Source organism: Hyla sarda, chromosome 10, assembly GCF_029499605.1.
Source record: "Hyla sarda isolate aHylSar1 chromosome 10, aHylSar1.hap1, whole genome shotgun sequence".
NCBI lineage: Eukaryota > Metazoa > Chordata > Amphibia > Anura > Hylidae > Hyla > Hyla sarda.
In genome coordinates, this window is record NC_079198.1 from 41,353,833 (window position 1) to 41,379,305 (window position 25,473).

General features: G+C 41.8%; 1 protein-coding gene across 1 annotated transcript in view; it reads left to right on the forward strand.

Moving 5' to 3' along the window:
- The window catches only part of MCAM (melanoma cell adhesion molecule), a 172,360-nt gene that overhangs the window by 60,827 nt on the left and 86,060 nt on the right, over nt 1–25,473 (forward strand). Inside the window, exon 2 of the mRNA XM_056542357.1 lies at nt 20,003–20,127. Coding sequence (XP_056398332.1) covers nt 20,003–20,127 — 125 coding nt within the window. The remainder of the gene's footprint in view (nt 1–20,002; nt 20,128–25,473) is intronic.

A 25,473-nucleotide genomic window follows, 5' to 3' on the forward strand; every position in this document is an offset into this window, starting at 1 on the left:
CCTACTTTCTCTCCTTCCTTATCTAAGTCCTCCTTCTCGAGGAGAACATCCATACTGCTGCCAGCCAGGTGGGAACTCTCCTCCATCCTTCCTTCTTCAATCATCACCTTTAACGTTTGCTCTAAAAGGAATATCAGCTGGATTACGTAATTAATTCCGCTGTTCTCCTTGCTGAAAAACCTGGTAGCCTCCTCAAAAGGCCAGGGCATGCAACAGGTGTCCCTGATTAGCTGCCAATCCCTCAGCTATAAGTCACACTAGCTGAAAAAATCATATTTCTGCTGCACTAGGAAGTCTGTCACGGCTTTCCGCTGCTGGTACAGACAGTCCAACATATGTTATATTGAGTTTCACAGTGTTAAAATGTTGCAAATAAGGCATTGTTGAGGTAGATCATTTTAGCGCTGTAGGTGAAGGAAAGCATGTTTAAAAGCATAGGAATGGCTGTACCGAACATATACTTTCTTGTGCATATGCAACACGTGTGAGACCCTCACAAGTTTTCAAGAATATTTCATAGCAAGATTTAGCACATGTGCCAAACAGAGATATTGTGTCATGCCACCTAGATTCAGCGCTTTGATGATGTTTGTGCTAGTTTGAAACTTCCTGTTGCAGACAGGGCAGCAGCTCCTCTGCTGTGTGGCTTTGTCACCTAGGCTCAAAAGATGTAATGCTTAATTTTGGCAGTGCTTGGACTTGCAGCCATAAAGTGGTAGGGGGGGGGGAGAGGAAAAGATAGGGGGTGATGCAAAATGTCAGTGAAGGTGGAGGTGTCACCACAATTTCCTGGCACCGTTGCGGTGGAGCCTCATTCTGCAGGATGTTGACCCAGTGGGCCGTAAAAGACATGTATTGGCCCTGGCCGTAGCTACTACTCCACGTATCTACCATGGTATGCACTGTTCTGCACACAGACAAAATCATGGAGTGGCCTGCCCTCTCTGCCACGATTGTGCAAAGCGGGAGCTGCTATCTTTGCAAAATAATGGTGACTAGGTATGCACCACCTAAGCTGGGCACACGCCATAAGTTGCTTGAAGGCTGTGTAGTCAACAAGATTATATGGGAGCACCTGTACCATCAAGAACCTTGCCAGGTGCAAATTGAGGAGCACTACAACAGGGGGACTTGGACAATACTGTTGTCTGGAGGACATTGGATTCCCCAGTGGATAACTGATGGCATATGACAGGAATAGGACATGACACTGATGAGGCAAATCCCGAAAATGTGCTGCCTGTGGACGAGGCCTGGCTATCAGACAGCTGGGAGAGGTATGTAGGATCATCAGTAGCTGCAGCAGCCTCAGCAGTGTTTTTTTTATGCTCCGGGCCTGTTGGTACAGGCTCCTCCGGGCACCCCTGTGGCAGCTGTTTTTTGTGGCTAACGCTAAGCCCAGCTTAGTAATGGACTCTATAAGACAGCTTCCACTACTAAGCCTGTCAAGTGAATAAAAAAAAACACGTTTAAAAATAATGTTATACACGGATCTGAAAGGAGAAGAACAAAAAATTAGTTAGTACATTTAGGGGGGAAAAAGTGGTTACAAATTTTTTTATAAACACATATATATATATATCACACATTTATTTCAAAGCTGCAAATTGGTGTTCTGAAGTCATTTATTGGTTTTTGCTTATATGTAAGCCAAATTTATCAACCCCCTATGATAGTATAATAAATGTGTCATACATAAGCAAAACTAAAGCAAAAAAAAAAATGCCTACAGAACTGACTTATCAAAGCAACGATGATAAATGTCCCCGACAGTTTCTATACTCAGAACCTGGCCACTGCTTACTTTCTGTTTGCAGAGACAACATAGTGCCACATTCTCTGCATCAGGTAAGGTAGAAAAGAATTTCCACACAGCAGAATACCAGACAGGGACTTGAGGTTTTTTTCATAGAACCTGAACATGCAGCAGCATCGCCGTCACCTGAGCTTACCAGACCAGCAACCCTACATCTGTTTCAAAGATTTCCTTCCCCCACCTTGGCTACGCTCTCTACCTACAATGCTACTATCCTCCTGTTCTAGCATATACAACATATATTTCCACCATGCCATGTGATTGTAGACATGGAGGAATCCACTGACTGGTCGGTGGCAAGGATCTTTTGTTCTCTACCTCATCCAACATTTACTTTACCAAATATAGTTTTGGAGGATAGTTTGGAGGTTAGTTTTCTTACAATAAGGTAGGTAAAACTGTAAACTTACAGTCACATAAGAAGGTTAATGATTGAAATGCAGATACTTTTTAGTGTGCTGCTATGTCCCAAACAGGAAAATATAATGTGTGTTTGATGAACCCAATAATATTCATGAAAAAATGTGTTAACAGGGCAGATATATATCTAATGTACACCCTTTTTACTTTTCTGCTATGGCACAATTGGGAAGATGTAAAAGGTGTCTGATGAAACCAATAATATTCACAAAAACTATATTCACAGGGCAGATCCATGTCACATGCACACCCTTTTTATTTTGCTGCTATCGAACAACTAGACAAGGAAGATGTATCAGGTGTTTGATGAAAATAACATTTATGAAAAATGTGTTCACAGTACAGATCTGTGTGGCATGCACACCATTTTTACTATGCTGCTAACCCACAACTTGGAAGATGTAACAGGTGTTTGATGGGGTACTCCACTGGAAAACATTTTTTTTTTTTTTTGATCAACTGGTCCCAGAAAGTTAAACAGATTTGTAAATTACTTCTATTAAAAAATTCCAATCCTTTCAGTACTTATCAGCTGCTATATACTACAGAGAAAGTCTTTTTCTTTTTGAATATCCTTTCTATCTGACAACATGCTCTTTGCTGACACCTCTGTCAATTTTAGGAATTGTCAGAAGTAGGAGGAAATCCCCATAGCAAACCCCCTTGCTCTGGACAGTTCCTGACACGGACAGAGGTGTCAGCAGAGAGCATGTTGTCAGACAAAAAGGAAATTCAAAAAGAAAAGAACTTCCTCTGTAGTATACATCATTTAAAAGGTACTGGAAGGATTGGGATTTTTTAATAGAAGTAATTTACAAATCTGTTTAACTTTCTGGTACCAGTTGATTTAAAAGAAAATGTTTTCCAGAGTGGAGTACCTCTCTAAAAGAGATGTGGCTCAAGTATGTGTTCAGCCTTTAGTGCTGTCTCTGTCTGCAGATGGCATCTGTTTTTTGGGGGGAATCGCATTTTTTGAGATGTCATGACTATGACACATAGATATTGAGTGGTTCAGTTGCTTTTCTGTATGATGTCATATTAGAGTGAATACCTTTGTTTGCATTTGACTTGTATATGTAGTCTCATAGAGGCTTACTGTATATTCCTCCTGTGTTTGCAACTGATCAGTTTTTCAAGGGATGTATTTATAGTTTGTGTCACCCTAAATGTCCAAAAATAAAGTACACTATCCATTCCTTGCCCTTCAGAATAAGCATCTGGAAGTGATTAATTATACAAACAAAAAGGATTATAGTAAACAAGCTATTATCTGTATAAGGGCAGGAAACGCTATGCTCACATATCTAATGCATGCTGTGTGCTAGCACATTGTCAGCACAGCATGTCTTTTTGTGATCATCTGTAAATAACACCTTTCATAATGGCTGTGTAGCAGTTACTCTATATAAACTGCATGATCAAAATCATATATAAAAAAAGCTGTGATGTAATTTTGAAATGTAAGGTCAATGTAATTGCATTGGTTTAAACTATATGAGAGACCATCTATAAAAAGACTAAATGTGCTGTAGAAAGCTGTGTATTTTGTGCATTCTTTTTTATAGCAGCTCTTTTTGCTCTAAAGGCAAATTATCAGTAACCTATTTAGAGGTTTGCACAGCATGTGCCTGTTTCTTATTGAATTCAATTTTACAGTTATATCTGCCAGAGCCCTTCACTGAAGTCCATGCTTAGTCTATTGGACAGAAATCACATTTCCCCAACTCATTTTTTTTATTATGGACCTTGTTTGTACAGCTATAATAAGCATAGATCAGGGCACGGCTGTCACTTACTCTGCGACTTTTCGTTTACGTAAAATAGAGCATAACCTAGTCTGATTCAGCGTCTGCAAAATTTATCAAAGTCCATTTGGGACAAGTATGCAACATTTGTGCTCTAAAGTCGTTAAAAATTCACACCTGTCTTCGTAAATACCCCCCCCCCCCCCCAGTCCATATGGAAATACTGTGATCCTTGTCTATAAAAAATTCTAAAGAAGCAGTTCTAGAAACAATTTTCCATATTTGGGAAGAATTGATTTAATGGTAATAAAGATAAAAAGGGCAGTAGTAATCTTTATTTTAAGGGAGTTATCTCCAGCACTATTTTGAATAAACTACATAACTTTATTTACTAGTGAAAAACACTTAAAACACACATAACCAGATAAAAACTATGTCCCGGCTACAAGACAAAATGACAAATTCATTTTGATCTGTCAATTAGGGTCTTACCATGCTCATACCATGCTTAGGCTAAGATTCCACTTGGGTTTTTTTCAGCGTTTTTTTTTCACTGCAAAAAATGCCAGAAAAAAACGCCAGTGCAATTTCCTGCGTCTGACGTTTTTTCTGACACCCGATGCGATCGTCCATAATATAGCAGAGATGCGGAGCGGCCAGTGATGTGAATAGAACATCACTCATTCATATTTTCTGCCCAGAGTGGGGATTGGCCGGATGGATGCAGCCAATCACAGCTCTCAGAAGGAAATATGAATGAGTGATGTTCTATTCATATCACTGGCCGGAGTACAGAGCAGAGATGCGAGTGCTGTATAGAGCCGCTACACATCTCTGCAATAGATAGGACGATCGCATCGGGTGTCAGGCGTGACACTCGCTGTGATCTTTCCTTAACTGCAGGTACTACTACTCCCATGCTGGGAGCTGTAGTGCCTGCAGTTAATGAAAGATCACAGTGGATGTCAAACCTGAAACCCGCTCCGATCCTCCTGTATAATGTATAGATGTGGGTGGCCGCTCTTCTATAATCCCCTGCACTGACGTATATATATGCCTATTCATATTTCCCACAGAGAGCTGTGATTGGCTGGAACCATCTGGCCAATCACAGCTCTCTGTGGGAAATATGAATAGGTATATATATATATACGGCAGTGCAGGGGACCATAGAAGAGCAGCTGGCCACATCTATACATTATACAGAAGGATCGCAACGGACCCGGGGAGATCTGTCAATTAGTACAGGTACTACTACTCCCATCAACAGTGAGTTCCATGCTGGGAGTAGTACCACCAAAAAAATAAAGACAAAAAAGTGAAAAACACACACACACACACTCTACATTTTTATTATTGTCGGCTACATTTTTAGTGCCCTGCCCGCCCACATAAATTGATCCCTGTTTAAAAATGTATACAAAATTTGCTATAAAAAAGATAAATTTCGTTAAATACAATTTTTTCCATCACTACTGTATCTTTTTTTATTTTTTTTTAATGGTTCCCTACTAAATGTTATTAAAAAGGCATCTCCATCACTTTTTTGGATTGCTAAAGTCCAAAAAAGAATAAAAAACGCTTGAAAAAATGCCAAAGTTAAAACCCACATGGCATTTCTTGATGTTTCCCCCCCAAAAAAACAAATGGAATTCCAGCCTTACTCACACCATGCCAGCTTTATACAAATTACACCTGGTGTGTGCAAATATTGCATTAATTCATTCATTAATTAGCATGTCCATATTGCATTTAACCCCTTAAGCCTACATTTTTATTATCCATATAACCAAAAGTCGCTTAGGACATACACCACAATCAATGGTCAAATACTTCATCTCTATCTTATTATGTCCAAAATTGCATAATACTCTCATATGGAGTGCTCTATACAAATTATAGCATACCAAATAGAAACATAGAGCTGTACCACTCCGATAAAAATTACCAAATTTTATTCATATTTATCTATTTTTTTTTTTTTTTAATTACCGTATCTTACAGTATAGTCCTACAGTTGGATATGAGCCTCTATATTTGAATATTAAGGAGTCATGCTTTTTAGTTGTTTTTTAAAATCTTGTCATCTGTGTTGTATATTTTTTTTAATGGATTAAATAAAGTTCAGAATTTTATTAAAAAGATTGCTTGATATACATACCTCCCTTCCTGCTAATCTAGACTGTGTCCAGCTTGGTCTGTTGTCATAAGCACCATCTGAATAAGGTGAAGTTCACTACAGCACATTATCAGTGGATTGGTAAGCCCAATTTATCTATGCTAATCTTTCTCCCCACGTTTACCCTTTTTAAAAAGGTACCTCGTAGCCAGGTGACCAACATTAGCATCTGGGTGAATAAAATACATGTTTTTTTCTGTGGTTTCCTGTAATACAGAAAAGTACTCAAAACTACCCATTTTCTTTTTAACAAGCTTTCAAGTGACAGATGTTGAAAACTCCACAGGCATGTGACCCAGCTCTCTCATGATAACTTCTGATTATTCTAAAAAAAAAATTATGGGGGGTGGGGGTGCCCCCCCCCACCCAACCCCACCCCCCATAAAGTTTTTTTTAGAATAATCAGAAGTTATTTAGATTAATAAGCTGATCAGCTGTTTTGAGGGAGCTGCAGCATTTCATTTAACCACCTTCATTTACACTGCTTTGTGCTTTACCAGGCAGTAACCATCACTTGTAGTACCATGCATAGCCAATATGAATGAGACTGCATTGTGCAATACAAATTAGTGTTAGAAATGAAGGGGACATAACTGTTGTCTCCTTTTTCCCTAGTTTCACATCGTAGATGACGTTTATTCCTGTCAGGTGTACAGGTGTACACCTGACAGGAAGAAGTGTCATCTAAGACATGAAACTAGTCTCAGTAGTATTCCCCCTGCACAGGAGAGCTGCTTTTCTCTGCTCCCCGCTTATCGATTTCATCCTTGTTTGCTGATCATACCTCATGAAGAAATAAATGAAGAAAAAGCTACGTTTGTGAGTGCAGCATTTATTCATTTCTTCATTAGTTGTATTTGATAGTTACTGAATTGCTTTTCATATGCTAGCACACCACTGTAGCTACGACTTGCATTTGTACTATCCACCTGTTGAGCAGGTTTGCATCATTATTCCAGTGTCATGAGCAGTGCCTGAGTGACTGTTCCTTCTTGGACTTTTGTTCTTGTTTTATCGAATAGCCCATTAAAGCTACTGATTGTTGGGTTGCTAAGAGTCAGAGCTATTGGCCATCAATTTTAAACAGCCAGATAACCAGAATCTCTCAGCTCTCCTGAAAAGACTGTATCAGTAATTTTTTTTGCATTGCTCATAAAATAACAAAGGATCTGGACATACCCATTAGATTAAAGTCAGCTGAACTCTCTTATTTTAGATGTCAGGTGTAGGTAGGTGTAGGAAACATTGTCAGGCATGTAGATATCAATATGCCCTATTCTTATGTTCTTTGGTGGAGAAGTCTGACAGCAGCCTTATCCCCTGTGTTTGATTTATCTGTGTTTCCCTGCCTGTAAATCTGTGAATAAATTAAGAAATGGGTGTTACCATTACCTTTATCAAAAAGGGTGTGTCCTTACACGGTTTTGAGCTCGCCATACATTTTAGATAAGATTTTTCACCCAAAAGCTATCTCTCTCAATACCTCCATACAAATGCATGCTTCTATTGATCATACATGTGTTATCATCAGGGAGAAAGCCACAGTAAGATGCAATTTCCAGGGGAAACAACCAGTTCGCAATAAGCTTGGCAATGTTTAGAAGCACCATAAAGAATAAATGGAGCACTAGCTGCATATTCAAGGTTTACTCTATTCATCCAGGGACAATTTCCCTGTTTTATTTGTGGGGGTCCTAGCAGTCATAACCCACCAATGAGCTTGTTATCTCCTATCCTGCAGATAAGGATAACTTGTTGAGCTGGGATTACCCCTTTTTTATGTATGACATGTTTGGGCATTCATATACATTTGGTCATGTAGTGTGTTTGATTTAGCTGACTACATCTAGGCGTTTTTAAGCAATGGACCTTACATGGCAAATTCACTACATTGAAATGGATGAATAAATTCTTTTTATATTTTATATGGTAATTCACTATCTTGGACCACTCCACAGGGAGGTGTTTATTTGGTTAAGTAAGCAGAGCAGTATGTATGTGTAGCTGATTTTTATGAACGCCCCCTAGTGTATCTGGGGTCCCTTACCCTAGCTACCTCACTACACCTGACAGGCAGATCCTGAGCCTCCGCTATCTGGGAGCTGGGGTACATGTCTACAGCAGTGCCTCCACCCAGTGGAGCATCCGGGGTAGGGATGCGGGGTCCCACTGGGAACATACTTGGTACAATGAGACTGACACAGCCTAATGTGAACTAACTTTATATAGTAAGTAGTAAATGAACAACATACATAGGATAATAAAATAGTGTAACACAGATAGGAATGCAATGTGGTTTTTCCTCACCCACCCACTAGCACACCTGCGGCCCACCCCCTTATCTTCGCCCTAATGGCCGTTGGTGCACATAGGAGTGTTGGGGCCCTTATAAGTCCTGCTTTGCAGAGTCACTGAAGCAGCCTTCACTGTGTAATATCGGCCACTGAACCTCAGAGTCTTTACTTTGAGTAAGGAGACATATGCCCTGTAGTGGAACAGGGAAGAGGCTTTAGGCTTACCCTCACAACACCATTAACCAGGTCAGTCCAGCAGCAGTCTCCTCTCACTGTATTCACCAGACATCTGGACTCAGTGCTTGTCTCTGCCAGCATGTCTCTCTCTCAGCTAGTGTGGTCCTGTGCGAAGCAAGTTCTCTCAGCTAGGTGCTGTCTCTGTGGTGCAGTCTCTCACAGCTAGAAGCACGTCTTTTCTCTAGCTTAACTTGTCGTCTGAGAAAATCCTCAGGGCACAGGACCTGTGTGATGTCACAATCATGTGACAGAAGTCTCCACCAATCAGCATTATCTCACATGAAATGGCTGCTAATCATGTGATCACAGCTCCATTCTTTATTAACAGCATTCTAGTTCATTTGTGGTCTCCATTGGCCATCTACTGGGCATTTCAGATTATGCAGCCAAATTCACAGGGGTACACCATAGAAATAGCAGGCTCAACCTCAAAATAATCACCTGGGTGTTATCCATGCCTTAAAGCAGCATACAGACCAACCAAGAAAAATAGCAAGGCAAAAGGAGGTAGTACACCAATTGTAATCCAAATAATTTTTATTAGATCATACAAAACATAGCCCTAAACAATTAAAAACACTACAAAAGAGGGGGTCCATAAGAAACATTGACCACCCCCAGCCATGGAAAGGAACCCCAAACACCCAGGGGCTCCCCCCCAAGGACACCTGTCTTAATCTCTCAACAATATATAGTGTACAGTTTCTCTCAAGACAAACAGCCCTTATACAGAGTGCAAAACATGCATGGAATAATAGAAGACTAGCAGCTATAAATCATGTACAAGTACATGCCTATTAAAGTGCACAGTCAATAAACAAGGTAAACATCCATATAGACATAATATAGAGCGATGCACAAATAGCAGCTGTAAGTTATGCAATAGTGTGCGAGTATATAAAAAAGTTATACAATCCAGAGAGAAAGTGAAGTATACGTCACACTGTAATATAGAGAGTGGGTGTTCCCCCAAAAACAAGGTCCCCACGCGTTCTGTCACTCTATGTGACTTCCTCAGGGGCACAGATTTCAGATAATCAACTCCACAGGGGTTACATGCTCCCCCTTGAAAAATACTTGCCTTCCACTGGCAAGTCCTAGCCAGGAGGCTAACAAAAAAACAAGGTATAGCATATATACATCCTACATACAGTACAACTAGCACTGTAACATCCTAGCTATCTATTGATCTAGGGCAAAGAGTGACTAACATTTACCACTTCAGCTAGTGCATGTAAGAAAGTGGTCATTTTAGATGCTGCCTGTGTCAGTGGGGCATAACTGGGCTCTCCTATATTATCATAAAATAGGGCCCTAGAGGGTTGCTGCACTCTGGGTCTTCGGCCCGCAAATGTGGAACTTTGGCTCCTGCCCTCCAAATAGAGTCTCTAAGGTGAGTTCCAGCCACAAAACCGGGACTTTCTGGGTTCAATGTTCGAGAACTTCGTGACCCAGGAGGGGTTCCAGGACTTTGTGAAACCACAGGAGTTAAAGGAGGCAATTGCTGTGTTTCCTCAGCAGGAGATGACCACCACTGATTCTCTGTACTGGGGGTTCCCAGGGTCTACTCTGCCCCATTCACAGGACTTTTTGTTATATTTTCCTCCAGTTCCTCACTACTTTCTTCCTCTTCATCAGCATACACAACTGGAAGCAGATGATTTCTATGCCAAGCCTTTATTCCGCCCTCCGGGCCCTTGATGTTGTGCACTGGCAGTCCTTCCAGTTTAGACACAACTTCGAATAGGGTATCTTTCCATCTGTCACCCAGTTTGTGTTTTCCAGGCACTCCTAAATTCTGGAAAAGAACTTTATCTCCTGCTCGAATCTCCTGATGTCTCACCTTAGCATCATACCTTCTTTTGTTCTGTTCTTCCATTTTTGCTGTAGCTTGGGTAGCCAACTCATAGGCCTGATGAAGGTTTTGTTTGAGGTTCCTCACATATTGAAAGTGTGAGGTTGAATCTGTTCCATCAGCAGACACTCCCAACCGGACATCTATTGGTAATCAGGCTTCTCTTCCGAACATTAGAAAATAGGGGGAAAAACCCTGTAGATTCATGCCTTGCACAGTTGTATGCGTGGACCATGGCTTCCACATGCTTACTCCAAGATCGCTTCTTAACTTGCTTGAGAGTTCCGTGCATGTCTAGGAGGGTCCCATTGAACAGTTCTGGCTGTGCATCCCCCTCTGGATGATAAGGTGTGGTACTGGACTTATGCACGTGTAACATGTCCAACAGTTCCTTGATTAACTTGCTCTCAAAGTCTCTTCCATGATCAGAGTGTATCCAATTGGGTAGTCCATAGTGTATAAAATACTTCCGCCAAAGGACTGGGGCTACAGTCACAGCCTTTTGATCTTTCATGGGGAAAGCTTGAGCATATCTTGTAAAGCACATTCCCAGTCCCTGCTGTATAATTTTCAATGCAGAGATAGTCCATGCACACAAGATCCAGGGGTCCTGTACTTTTCAGATGACCCATAGGGGCAGCTCTCACAGGCAGGGTCTTCTTCTGGATACACCTTCTACTGGTCTTTACATGTTGCTCGACATGTTCCCTCATGGGAAGCCAATAGAACCGATCTTGTACTAGGCCATAGATCTTTTCCACCCCGAGATGCCCATGTTGATCGTGAAGGGCTCTCAGGACCATGCCCTGGTATCTGTGTGGTAGTACCAATTGTTTTCTGCCAGGGTGATCATGATACTTCACAACTGTATAGAGGATTCCATCTTCCAGGCATAGTCAGCTCCATTCTCTTCGGTATAACTCTCGCTGACTCACAGGGAGAGAAGTAAGCAATTTTGGATTCTTAGTCTTCATTGGCCTGAGAACTGTCCCAATATATCAGTCCTGTGCTTGAGCCTTCCTCTTGTCTTCTGTGGTTATGCTGGACCACTGTTGAAGAATGACTGGGGCATGGAACACCTCGCGCACTGCTCCTGGAGAGTGACTAATAGAGTCTATCCCTCTTAGCTCAGCAAATTCCTCTTGACTCTCAGCCACCACATACGTTTGACAAAAGGCTCCCACCCCTGGTCCAGGGATCTCTTCCCATTCCTCTTCTTCTTGGTTACATTCTTGGGGCCGGGCTTGTATTTCAGACTGAAACTGTAGTTTGACAAGGCAGCCAACCATCTATGTCCTGGAGCATCCAGCTTGGCTGTAGTCTGAATGTAGGTGAGTGGATTGTTCTCAATCTTTACTTCAAATGTGGTACCATACAAATAGTCATGCAGTTTATCCACAATGGCCCACTTGAGTGGCAGAAATTCCAACTTATGGACTGGATAGTTCTTCTCAGGACTGTAAGACACTAGTCTTAATCCTTCTGGATAACTTTGGTGTAATACCCTAGGCCTTCCATACTGGCATCCACATGGAGGATGTATGGTTTCTCAGGGTCTGCATACACTAAGACAGGAGCTTCTGTAAGTGTCTTCTTCAATGTCAGAAAAGCCTCTTCACATCCTGAAGTCCATTTCTCTCCAAAGGGATCTTTAAGACATGGTGCCTTAACATCCATTAAGGATGGTGCTGTCTCTGTGGTGCAGTTTCTCACAGCTAGAAGCACGTCTTTTCTCTAGCTAAGCTTGTAGTCGTCTGAGCAAATCCTCAGGGCACAGGACCTGTGTGATGTCACAATCATGTGACCGAAGTCTCCACCAATCAGCATTATCTCTCATGAAATGGCTGCTAATCATGTGTTTACAGCTCCAGTCTTTATTAACAGCATTCTAGTTCATTTGTGGTCTACATCTGCCATCTACTGGGCATTTCAGATAATGCAGCCAACTTCACAGGGGTTACATATGGATAAAGAGTATGTTAAAATCTACATGGATGTGTATAAATGAACAATCTTTCCAGAAACTGTAAACCATACAGTCCCCCAAACTTAGAAACTTACAACTATTTATGGAAATGTGTTCCCTACTCCCCCTTAGTTTATTTACCTTAGATAATACTTCATACTTACTTTAGTTGCCTGTATTTAAACAAACAATGAATATGATGGTTTCATATGTTTTTTCCTAACTCTCCTCCTATTGACTGTGGCATAAAAAGTACAAGGCCTTCTGAAAGAACTGTTGTATGAATGAAAAATACATCTTGTTACTAAGCATCTCAACAGCTGGTTGTTAAAGAAGCTACTGAATACAGACAGCACTTGTATTTTCCAAAAAAGTATTGGGAGGGGCAGGGTTAACAGCACAAATAAGACAGAAGTATGTCAGTAAAAGGAAGTCTGATGTTTTTTGAAAGATACAGACAATAAAACACTAAGTTCTAGTGAAAGAGATAATAGAGTTAAGAAATAAAGTGTAGATGTGGATGTCAAGAAATGAAAACTCAAGTTAAGCAACTCCTCTAGTTCAACTGATTTACTCAATGGATACATTCTGCAGGGAAATCATATAAAATCTGTGTGACAACAGCTTTATTGGGTAATTGCTAGTGTTGCTCGCGAATATTCGCAATACGAATTTTATTCGCGAATATCGCATATTCGCGAATTCGCGAATATTCGCGAATATAGCGCTATATATTCGTAATTACGAATATTCGTTGTTTTTTTTTTTCACAGTACACATCACAGTGATCATCCCTCTCTGCTTCCAGCTTGTGTGATGTAAAGAAGGCTCTAATACTACTGTGTGAGACTGGTGTGCGCATTTTCGTATATGCGAAAATTTGCATATACGAATTTTCGCATATGCGAATTTTCGCTTACACTAATTTTGTATATGCTAATTTTCGCATATGTTAATTTTCGCATACGCGAATTTCGCATGTGCGAAAATAAAACGAGAATATTACGACTATGCGAATATTCGCGAATATATGACGAATATTCGTCCATATATTCGCAAATTCGAATATGGCCTATGCCGCTCAACACTAGTAATTGCTAATGCACACACAGATCCTTTTCTTTGTCTAAATGGGAGATTAATAATGATGCAAGATTGAGGGCAATGGACAGTATGCAAAGTAGAAATAGTTCTGGTGATTGGAGTAAAAAAGAAAAGTGAACTTTTGTTACACTGCAGACCTAAAGCAAAACCCTAACAGTTTGCCTTATACTGGTTAGTAAAGTGTAATGTATAAATTACCGGGCACTCTTTACAAGAGGGAATAAATACAAGTACCTTTTTATTAGAAACTGAGACATAATAATCTTCCTATGACTAAAATATGAATACGGATTGAAACATGTAAAGATTTTTTTTGGGGGGGATTTTTACAGACATATCAATAAAGAGACAAGTGAGCACAATCTTGGACACTGTACTACATATTTTTGTCTATTGTACAAGTTGTCCTATGCCGGCCCATGTGTCAAAGTGTTGATGAATGTGTGTAGATAAGATGGTAATCTAAAAAGCAATAACCCGTCTTCCCATACTCCATTCATTCTCTATTGGAGCTACCAGAGATAGCCATATCTCTGCGGCTCCCATAGAGAATACATGGAGTGGCGGCACCCATGTGTGACCCGCCAATCCATTCTAAGGCAATGTTTGCATGGTTGAAAATGTGTGGACATTCCACACATTTCAATGTTCCGGCGGGCGATAGGACTACTTGAAAATGCGCCGTCTTGTAGACAGAAATGTGTTTCTGAGCAGAATCCGCAGAAAGAATAAACATGTCTATTCTTTTTGGGGACTCTGAAATCATAGAAAATACCGCCATGTGCACAGTGCAGCAGAATCGCATTGAAATCAATAGGACTCTGCTGCAGCAGAATTTCCTACCAGAATATTCCTGCAGAATTCAGCTCGGAAATTCAGACATGTAAACATAGCCTAACAGGGAACATACAGTCATGGCTGTAAATGTTGGAACCCCTGAAAATTTTCCAAAAAATGAAGTATTTCTCACAGAAAAGGATTGCAGTAACACGTGTTTTGCTATACACATGTTTATTCCCTTTGTGTGTATTGGAACTAAACCAAAAAAGGGAGGGAAAAAAGCTAATTGGACATAATGCCACACCAAACTCCAAAAATGGGCTGGACAAAATTATTGGCACCCTTTCAAAATTGTGGAAAATTAAGATGGTTTCAAGCAAGTGATGCTCCTTTAAACTTACCTGGGGCAAGTAACAGGTGTGGGAAATATAAAAATCACACCTGAAAGCAGATAAAAAGGAGAGAAGGTCACTTAGTCTTTGCATTGTGTGTCTGTGTGTACCACACTAAGCATGGAGAACAGAAAGAGGAGAAGAGAACTGTCTTGAGAACCAAAATTGTGGAAAAAATATCAACAATTCAACAAGTCCATCTTCAGAGATCTAGAATTGCCTTTGTCCACAGTGCGCAATGTTATCAAGAAGTTTGCAAACCATGGCCCTTTAGCTAATCACCCTGGGTGTGGACAGAAGAGAAAAATTGATTAAAGGTGTTAATGCTGGATAGTTCTGATGGTGAATAAGCAGTCCCAAACAAGTTCCAAAGATATTCAAGCTGTCCTGCAGGCTCATGGAGCATCAGTGTCAACTTGAACTATCCGTCGACATTTAAATTAAATGAAACGCTATGGCAGGAGACCCAGGAGGACCCCACTGCTGACCCAGAGACCTAAAAAAGCAAGACTACTTTTTGCCAAAATTAGCTTGAGTAAGCTAAAAACCTTCTGGGAAAACGTCTTGTGGACAGTTGAAACCAAGATAGAGCTTTTTTTCTTAAAGCACATCATTCTACTGTTTACCGAAAACGGAATGAGGCCTACAAAGAAAAGAACACAGTACCTATAGTGAAATATGGTGGAGGTTTAATGATATTTTGAGGTTGTTTTGCTGCATTTGGCACTGGGTGCCTTGAATGTGTGCAAGGCATCATGAAATCTAAGGATTACCAACGGATTTTGGGTCACACTGTACAGCCCAGTGTCAGAAAGCTTGGTTTGTGTCCAAGATCTTAGGTCTTCCATCAGGACAAATACCCCAAATATACGTCAAAAAAGCACCCAGAAATGAATGGCAACAAAGTGCTGGAGAGTTCTGAAGTGACAACAAAAAACATGGTCTCAAATGCCTGGAGGTGCTGAACCCCAAATGTGGTTGTGCATTTGTACTGGGGGAGCAGATCCTGCCCTTGTAGTCCATTGCTAGGGGCGATCCCCAGCATAAAAATGCATACAATGGAGGATGCCTGTAGCGGACTACAAGTGCCACAATAGAATCCTACACCAGATAGACGGTGTGGATGTGTAACAACTAGAATCATACAATACAGGAATTTAGGTGCACTGTTGTGGTAGATGTTGGTGTGCGGGCTCTGGTATGTCCTTCATATAAGGATATACTGGTGAATGTCTCAATTTTAACATCAGTGTTGAGGGATAGCCAATGTCATTGTATACATCTACCACAGTAGTGCACTTAAATTGCTGTATTGTATTATTCTAATTGTTACACATCCACACCGTTTATCTGGTGTAGGATTCTATTGGGGCACTTGAAGTCTGCTGCAGGCATCCTCCATTGTAAGCATTTTTATGCTGGGGATCGCCCCTAGCAAGGGACTACAAGGGCAGGATCTGCTCCCCCAGCATAAATGCACAAACCGCATTTGGGGTTGAGCACTTCCAGCCATTTGAGACCACGTTTTTTGTTGTTGTTTAAAATTTATACTTGGAGGTGTGTAAACTTTATAGGTAATGCGTCTTGAACATCTTCCAGACAGCATTAAGGTAGCACTTGTGAGGCCATGCACCTATATTAACCAACTTAGGTGGGGCTTGCAGTCTGTCTCCCTCCTCCCATTGCATGTGTGCTTAGCCACGCTGGAGGGTATCTGGGAGGAGGCTGTGAGTCGGCCTAATACTGCCCTAATTGCCCACTGGCCCCTGTTTTGCTTATCACGCACAGGTAGGTTTAGCGTTAGGTCCCGTGCCTTTTGAGAAACCTTGGCATTGGCGTGCGGGCTCTGGTATGTCCTTCATATAAGGATATACTGGTGAATGTCTCAATTTTAACATCAGTGTTGAGGGATAGCCAATGTCATTGTATACATCTACCACAGTAGTTCACCTAAATTCCTGTATTGTAGAGTTCTGAAGTGGCCAGCAATGAGTCCAGATCTAAATCCCAGTGAACACCTGTGGAGAGATCTTAAAATTGCTGTTGGGAAAAGGCGCCCTTCCAATAAGAGAGACCTGGAGCAGTTTGCAAAGGAAGAGTGGTCCAAAATTCTGGCTGAGAGGTGTAAGAAGCTTATTGATGGTTATAGGAAGCGACTGATTTCAGTTATTTTTTCCAAAGGGTGTGCAACCAAATATTAAGTTAAGGGTGGCCATTTTTGGAGTTTGGTGTGATTTTATGTCCAGTTTGCTTTTTTTCCTCCCTTTTTTGGTTTAGTTCAAATAGACACAAAGGGAATAAACATGTGTATCACAAAACGTGTTACAGCAATCCTATTCTGTGAGAAATACTTCATTTTCTTGAAAAATTTCAGGGGTGCCAACATTTACGGCCATGACTCAGTCTCATTTCAAGAAAAATTAATCTCAGGTTTGTTGTCACAGTTCCCTCCTCTGCTTCCCTGAGCTTTGGCTTACACTTTATCCCTAGGGACTTTAAGAATTGAGCCTTGTATATCATGAATACAAGGATCTGTCTTCATGAACTGATGCAGTTTGGAATTATGTGTTTATGTAGTGAGCATGTATGTATTGCTTGTTTTGTGATGTGAGACTAGGGTCTAAAAATTTTCTTTTTAACTTATAGAAAATGTAATCTTCAACTTTAACCATGTAATATACTGTATTACATTATTATAAAAAATAAAAAAAAGTATTGCCCATATGTCCTTATATTCTCTACATTACCCAAACAGTTTTCTGATCTGAAAACAACTAGATTAAAAACAAGAGTGTTTTTCAATATTTTTTTTGTCTTTATTCAATACATACAGAATAAGACTAGGGTCACATCTGCTAGGCAATGTTTGTTAACCATACAGACCCCATTAAATTCAGATGTGTCTATCATGCAGTGGACCTGTCCTAATATCCCATGCTCATATCCCATTCTCATATTCCGACCTCATACTTCGCCATCATATCCTGTCTTCATATCCGGTCCTCATATCCTGACCTCATAACCCATCCTTATATTCTGTCCTCATGTGGGGCTGAGTTGGGATGAAGAGATAGAAAATAGAAGGGAGCTTTGTGAGAGTGGGCATGACTTGCAAGCCGGACAAAACAACCAGAAAAGACAACAGTAAAAAAAAAAAATACCTCCCCACAATTATTTTTTAAAGGTTCATTATAAATATGCCTGTTTGGTACATCTGGCAAGAACATCACATAGTATAAATAATTATATATATATATATATAATTTATATATATATACCACGTTGTATATTATGTAAAATAAAAATTTCAGATTTCCGTTTTTTTCCCATTTACCCCAAAACCAAATCATTAAAGTTTGACAATAAATTAAATGTACCCCAAGATTAAATACATTTTTATAAATTATATGTACCAAGAAAAGGTGTAACAGTACAGTTAGGAAAAAAAAAAAAATACTTGGTCATTAAATTACCAACAGAGCTGATTGACTTGGTCATTAAGGAATTAAATTTCGCCTCAATCAAAAAAAATTATAAATTTGTTGTGTTAGTATTATAATTTCAATGTCATTGACTATTAATTATGATGTTATATGATTTAACCATGAGAGCAATTTCTACCTCTTATGGGTGTCATGTCAATATTTCAAAACCTTACAACCAGAGCTGTGGCAATCTAAAGAGGCTAGAATTTAGGGTATAGAGCAGGGGTCCTCAAACTACGGCCCACGGGCCACATGCGGCCTGCCGAGGAACATCCCTGTGTCCCGAAAGATGTTTTCAGGACACAGGGATGCACTCTCGGGAGCCCTGCATTTACTTTAAAAACGCAAGGACCGCTGGGAGGTAGCGCACGCAGGGACGTCACAGGGACAGCAATGGGGCCGGGGCGGTGCAGGGGTGCAACGCGGTGCGGCGGCTTGGGGGGGGGGGGGGCGGTCGCGGTGCGGTGGGGGCGGTACAGGGGGCGGGGCATTATCGGCTTATCGGCAAGGTAATTGACGTTACCGATAATGCCCAAAATCGTGATTATCGGCCGATAATATCGGCCAAACCGATAATCGGTCGATCCCTAGACCAGACATTCTCTTTTATGATGGTCCTATGACATCCTCATACCATCTTGACACTGCTATTTGACTGCTGTTGTTGAAATGTCCCTACTGTTGTATTTGTTTTACAGTAAATATAATGGAACCCTCAGTCATCTGTCCATACAATCTTATTACAAATGTCCCCAAGGTGTCATTATTCCTGGACAACAGTATATAAAATCTCAACACTTTCCCATGAGTCAGATTTTGTGCTGACCATAAATAAAGCTTGGCATCACCTGGCACATACTGCTTGCAAAACACACTAAGAATGTTTGTGCTCTGTGTCTTCCAACATCCTTCCTAGAGACTGTCTATTATCCACCCAGGGTCGGACAGCTCCTCATGTAAAGCCACCGTATGAGTTTATGTTAAATAATACTTTTACCCGAAATGCTAACAGATAGCAATATGTCCAAAGTACACAATGTCACCACTGTGCCTGTGTTGCCATGGGTAATTTTCCTTCCGTTTTTGTCCCATGCCATTGCTCTTTGGTACTGAGGTCTCAACACTCCACCATATAGTACTGAGGTCCACCATGCTGCCCACTTATAGTACTGAGCTCCTGCCACTGCTCCTTTATAGTACTGAGGTCCCCACACTACCCCCATATAGTAGTAAGGTCCCCACACTGCCCCCATATAATACTGAGTTCCCCACATTGCCCCATATAGTAATAAGGCCCCCACACTGCTGCCATATAGTAGGCTCCCACACTGCCCTCATATAGTAGTAGGGCCCAACACTGCCTTATATAGTAGTAGGGCCCCACACCTCCTTATATAGTAGTAAGGCCTGCTGTAATCTGTGGGAAAATTTGAGAGTAAGTGTTCCATTTCCCTGCAGTGTCTTCCTGAGGTTAAAGGAAGCATTACACTGTACCTATTGAAATCAAAAGGAAATATTGTTCAGTCCCGAAGAAAAGTACCTCTGTAGTTTTATTCGGAATATATTAAAATGTATTGAAAATTACTATAGCTATAATATCTGAAGCAGTGGTAAGTATGCCAACTTTCACATTACTGTTTGCATTTTTCGGTTGTTTCCTGTTGTTATATCTTCTGTATTTTTCTGAGATTGCAAGTCAGTAATGTGCATTTACTTGGTCTCCTTGCAGAAATACAGGGGCAGCATGATCATTTAACCAAAGAAGCAAAGGTCATGCTGGGTCAAAATGTAAATCTTCCATGCGACGTATACAGCCATGATGATTCCAGCACCTCCACGCTACAGTGGCTGTATGTAAGTAACCCGATATACACTTGTTTTAAGCTGTATTAAATAGAATATAAAGGTAAAATATTAAGATAAAGTATTGTCACGAATAAATATTCTTTTAATTCATTCACTAAGTAAAAACATTCCAAACAGATACATGTCAGATTTGAAAAATGGGGCTTGGTCAGGTAAAACAGGCAGTGTCCCTAAATGGGTTATCTAGCAGGAGAGATTATTTTCAAGGCTGAAACAGTTAACATAATTTTTTTTTAAATTATACTTACTTCCTGCGCTCCAGCGGTGGCTTGGTTGATGTTAGGGCCCGGAGTGGCGCACTGCCCTCTAGCCAATGACTGGCCGAGGAAGGTTTTTATAAATGCTGTTAACTGTTTAAGCCCTAGAAAAAAAATTCTGCTGGATAACCCCTTTAAGGAGTAAAATAAACAAACTAACTTTTTACCCATATTAACAGATTTTATATCACAAATGTAGCTGCAGCCTCTCCAGGCTGAGGACATGCTGAGGGTTGTAGTCCTCCAGAAGCCTGGTCGGGTCACGGGTGACTACTGGGACAGCAGCGGAGTGTCAAATAACTAGTGGTAGGCACTGGTAGTGGCACCTCACAAGTAGCACTGGGTGGTGATACCAATTATATTTTGTGTGTGTTTTTATGTGTAGAACTTTACAAGACGTTTTATGTTCATTCAATAAATGATATCTGATGAATACTAGGCACTGGATACCACATGCCAGCCTCTGCTGAATAATGATTGGACTAGGACACACATGCAAGCTATGTGTGGTGTGACAGTCAGGCCCTGGAATCATCATTCAGGAGCCTGGTCCAGTCTCCTCCAGAGCTGCATGCACTATTCTGCTGGTATATCATGTCTTATACTCCAACTCTTTTTATTATAAAAATATAAAACATAACAGACATAACCAGCAATAATAATAGCATAAACAGGTAACATAAAGGTAGCTTACATAGCTTGCCATGAATATGAAACAAAATAAGACATTGTAACAAAAACATACAGGGTGGGCCATTTATATGGATACACCTTAATAAAATGGGAATGGTTGGTGATATTAACTTCCTGTTTGTGGCACATTAATGTATGTGAGGGGGGGGGAAACTTTTCAAGATCGGTGGCGGCCATTTTGAAGTCGACCATTTTGAATCCAACTTTAGTTTTTTCAATCGAAAGAGGGTCATGTGACACATCAAACTTATTGGGAATTTCATAAGGAACACAATGATGTGCTTGGCTTTAACGTAACTTTATTTTTTCATTAGTGATTTACAAGTTTCTGACCACTTATAAAATGTGTTCAATGTGCTGCCCATTGTGTTGGATTGTCAATGTAACCCTCTTCTCCCACTCTTCACACACTGATAGCAACACCGCAGGAGAAATGCTAGCACAGGCTTCCAGTATCCGTAGTTTCAGGTGCTGCACATCTCATATCTTCACAGCATAGACAATTGCCTTCAGATGACCCCAAAGATAAAAGTCTAAGGGGGTCATATCGGGAGACCTTGGGGGCCATTCAACTGGCCCACGGCGACCAATTCACTTTCCAGGAAACTGTTCATCTAGGAATGCTCGGACCGGACACCCATAATGTGGTGGTGCACCATCTTGCTGGAAAAACTCAGGGAACGTGCCAGCTTCAGTGCATAAAGAGGGAAACACATCATCATGTAACAGTTTTGCATATCCAGTGGCCTTGAGGTTTCCATTGATGAAGAATGGCCCCACTTTCTTTGTACCCCATAGACCACACCATACCAGTTCCAACAGTCTTGGAGGGATCTATCCAACGTGGGTTACTGTCAGACCAATAGCGGTGGTTTTGTTTATTCACTTCACCATTCACATAAAAGTTTGCCTCATCACCGAACAAAATCTTCTGCGTAAATTGAGGATCCTGTTTCAATTTTTGTTTTACCCATTCTGCAGCACCTGAAACTACGGATACTGGAAGCCTGTTCTAGCATTTCTCCTTCGGTGTTGCTATCAGTGTGTGAAGAGTGGGAGAAGAGGATTGCATTGACAATACAACACAATGGGCAGCACATTGAACACATTTTATAAGTGGTCAGAAACTTGTAAATAACTCATGAAAGAATAAAGTTACTTTAAAACCAAGCACATCATTGTGTTTCTTGTGAAATTCCCAATAAGTTTGATGTGTCACATGACCCTCTTCCTATTGAAAAAACAAAAGTTGGATTCAAAATGGCCGACTTCAAAATGGCCGCCATGGTCACCACCCATCTTGGAAAGTTTCCCCCCTCACATATACTAATGTGCCACAAACAGGAAGTTAATATTACCAACCATTCCCATTTTATTAAGGTGTATCCATAGAAATGGCCCACCCTATATATATATATATATATATATATATATATATATATATATAATTATTTTTTTTTTATTAAAATAACTAATTAAAAATATGTGTACCACAAAGCCATGCATCATGCAAACTCACGCTAATCAATAAACCACACTCACTCATACCATTCTCCCCCCCCCCCCACACACACACACCAGTTGATTCCACACTCACTCATGCCCATCCTTACCCCCTCGCTAGCTGATTTCACCATGCCATCGTTACCCCCCACATCACATCACCAGCTGATGCCCATCCTTAACCCACTTGCTGATTCCACGCCAATCTCGGCCACCCAGGATCTCGTCCGCTCTGGATAAGAAAGGCCGGCTAGCTGACTCCAGCTAATGGAGGCACCCACCCTGTTGTAATCCCCTATATTAAAGGGGTACTCCAGTGGAAAACTTTTTTTTAAATCAACTGGTGCCAGAAAGTTAAACAGATTTGTAAATTACTTCTATTAAAAAATCCTTTAAATCCTTTAAAAATCTATAAAAATAATCCTTCCAGTACTTATTAGCTGCTGAATACTACAGAGGAAATTCTTTTCTTTTTGGAACACAGTGCTCTCTGCTGACATCATGAGCACAGTGCTCTCTGCTGACATCTCTAAGTTTATGGGGCATAGATGTTAATGAGCCAGAGATCTTGCCCCTACAAGAGAACATCCAAGATCAGGCTCCTCCCCATTTCCAACTCGATAATCCATCCCTCATTCAACCGGAGCGGTAAAAAGGACCGCCACTCCACTTAAAGGCTCAGCCGCAAGAGACAAGTGAAGGCCCTCACCTCCACTCTTTCTTAGCTTTCTCTTGAGAGGCTAGATTTGGCAACCTGGTCTTCTGCCAATACAAAGTGTCGGCTTCAACTCAGCAGAGAAAATCAAAGGCTATGAATCTACCTGTATCTGACAGTTAATGGATAACAGCGTCAATGGGGTGAGTGCCACCATCCTGAGTGATCGAGCTGGATGGCCTATCCCCTTTACCTCAAACCCTCCCCCCCCCCATGCCCTTCAGAAGAGGATCCCCTTTCAGCAAATCCTGGAGGCTCCTCCGCTTCTGAACCAAGACCCTCAGCCTTCCCCTCCAAAGAAAGGGAAGAACATTCACCAGCGGCCTGATACCTACTGGATAGAATGATCAGAGGGGGGTTGGTAGTGCTTTTCCTAGGCACTTTGCCCACAACACCGGAGGAGGAAGATGATGCCCTGGGCTGCCTCTGGCCCTGCCTTCTGCTGCATTTATGTTTCTCCTCTTGCCCTTTCCCAACTTTCATATTGGGAGGAACTTGAGGAAATGGCCTTTTTGCTTCCTCCTTACAAAGTCTCTTTATCTAACTCTCTTCGTGTAACTCGGTGTCCTCTAGAGCCTCAGCTGTGTTCTCTGAGCCAGCATCTGAAGCAGGATCCCAGACTACATCTACCACCAGGGAACTTCCAAGTTCCCTGCTCCTTCTGCATTTCTCCTCCGTCCTAAGCGTAGAGGGGTGCTTGTTCTTAACTGGCCCTAGTGCCCCTTTTCCTCTGCTGGTCCCCTCCCCAGATGAAGCAACTTCACGGCTCTCCCTATCCCGGTTGCCCCAGCATGGGAGAATGAGTGGGGACACCGGCTAAATGGGTGACCAAGGTCACCACACAGGTTACAGTGAAGCCGGCCACAGGTGGCAGCCAGATGACCCTCCACACGGCAAAATGCACATATCTGCTTACACGTGATTAGACCTGCTTGCACATGATTAGACCAGAAGAGCTCACGAAACTGATGTCAAATTCAGAGGTACCAAAGGGGTGGATCAGAGCAAAGATGTCATTTGCATTATCCTATCTGGAAAAGAAGCTCCACAACTTTTGCCGTAGTAGGGCACGCATCATTGCCTCTCCATACCAGACCGACCACGTTCCTCCGGCCACTCTCTTGCCTGCCTGTTGGAAGGGACCAGACGGCTTCCCTATTATGCTCTCGGAATGCCCCAATTCCATGTTTTTCTATCCAAAAAGACATACCGGCCCTCTCTCTGGCCCTCTCTCTGGAGCGGTCTATCCCCTCTCCTTAACATCTCCAGGAGGCATCGTTGCACGTTACCTTCCTGTGGATTATGAGATGAGGATCTCCTAGGACCCCCAGCAGCGATATTAGCATAACTCCTTATCGGAGCAGCCACCACCAGGGGGGGGGGGGGGGGGGGGGAGTCGGACCACCCCCACTCCCCCCAGAAACAACAGTAGAGGCTGTAACATCAGACATTACATTAGACATAACTTTAGCACCAGTTTCCTTCTGCCTAACTGGACTGGATGTAATCTGGCTGGCTTTATGATATGCCGGGTTTTAATCTTGCATCCTTGGCTTCATTGGGTGCATTCAACCTTGCAGCAGTCTTTCCTTTAGGAATTTGGGTAGAAGCTGCTTTGCCACTTACTTTGCCCTCAGCTTGTGCCTATACCCTGGCTTCAATTTCTTTGACTTCCACTAACATTTCACGGTTAATGTAATTTACATATATGTCCGGTCCATGTACCTGCGTTACCAGTCCTCCATGACAGCTCCGCCCCAACACCACAGCACCGCAACTCAAAAGAGCTTGCTGACTGGGCCCACCAAGAATGGCGCTCCGGTTCCAGACACCTGGCAACTCCCCCTTCGCCTGCAGAGGAGGCCGCACATTGCCAGACCTGCTTTGGAAGGTCTGCTTTGGGCTGCTTTTGCTCAGCCACCGAGCTCCATACCAGCCCCTGGTGCCCAGGCACTGCCCCCCTTGCCTTCAGAGGAGTGACCCACAGCACCAAAACCCACTGACTGGGGACATGCCACCTTGTCCTCAACATTGTTCGGCCCCTTGGCCGTATCTTTACTGGTGCTGGCCCCGCTACTTTGACAAGCCAAGTCAGCACTCTTTGCCTTCTTTACTACATTCTACCTGGTGTTCTGGCCCGGCTCCACACTGGCAGAAGGAGGGACA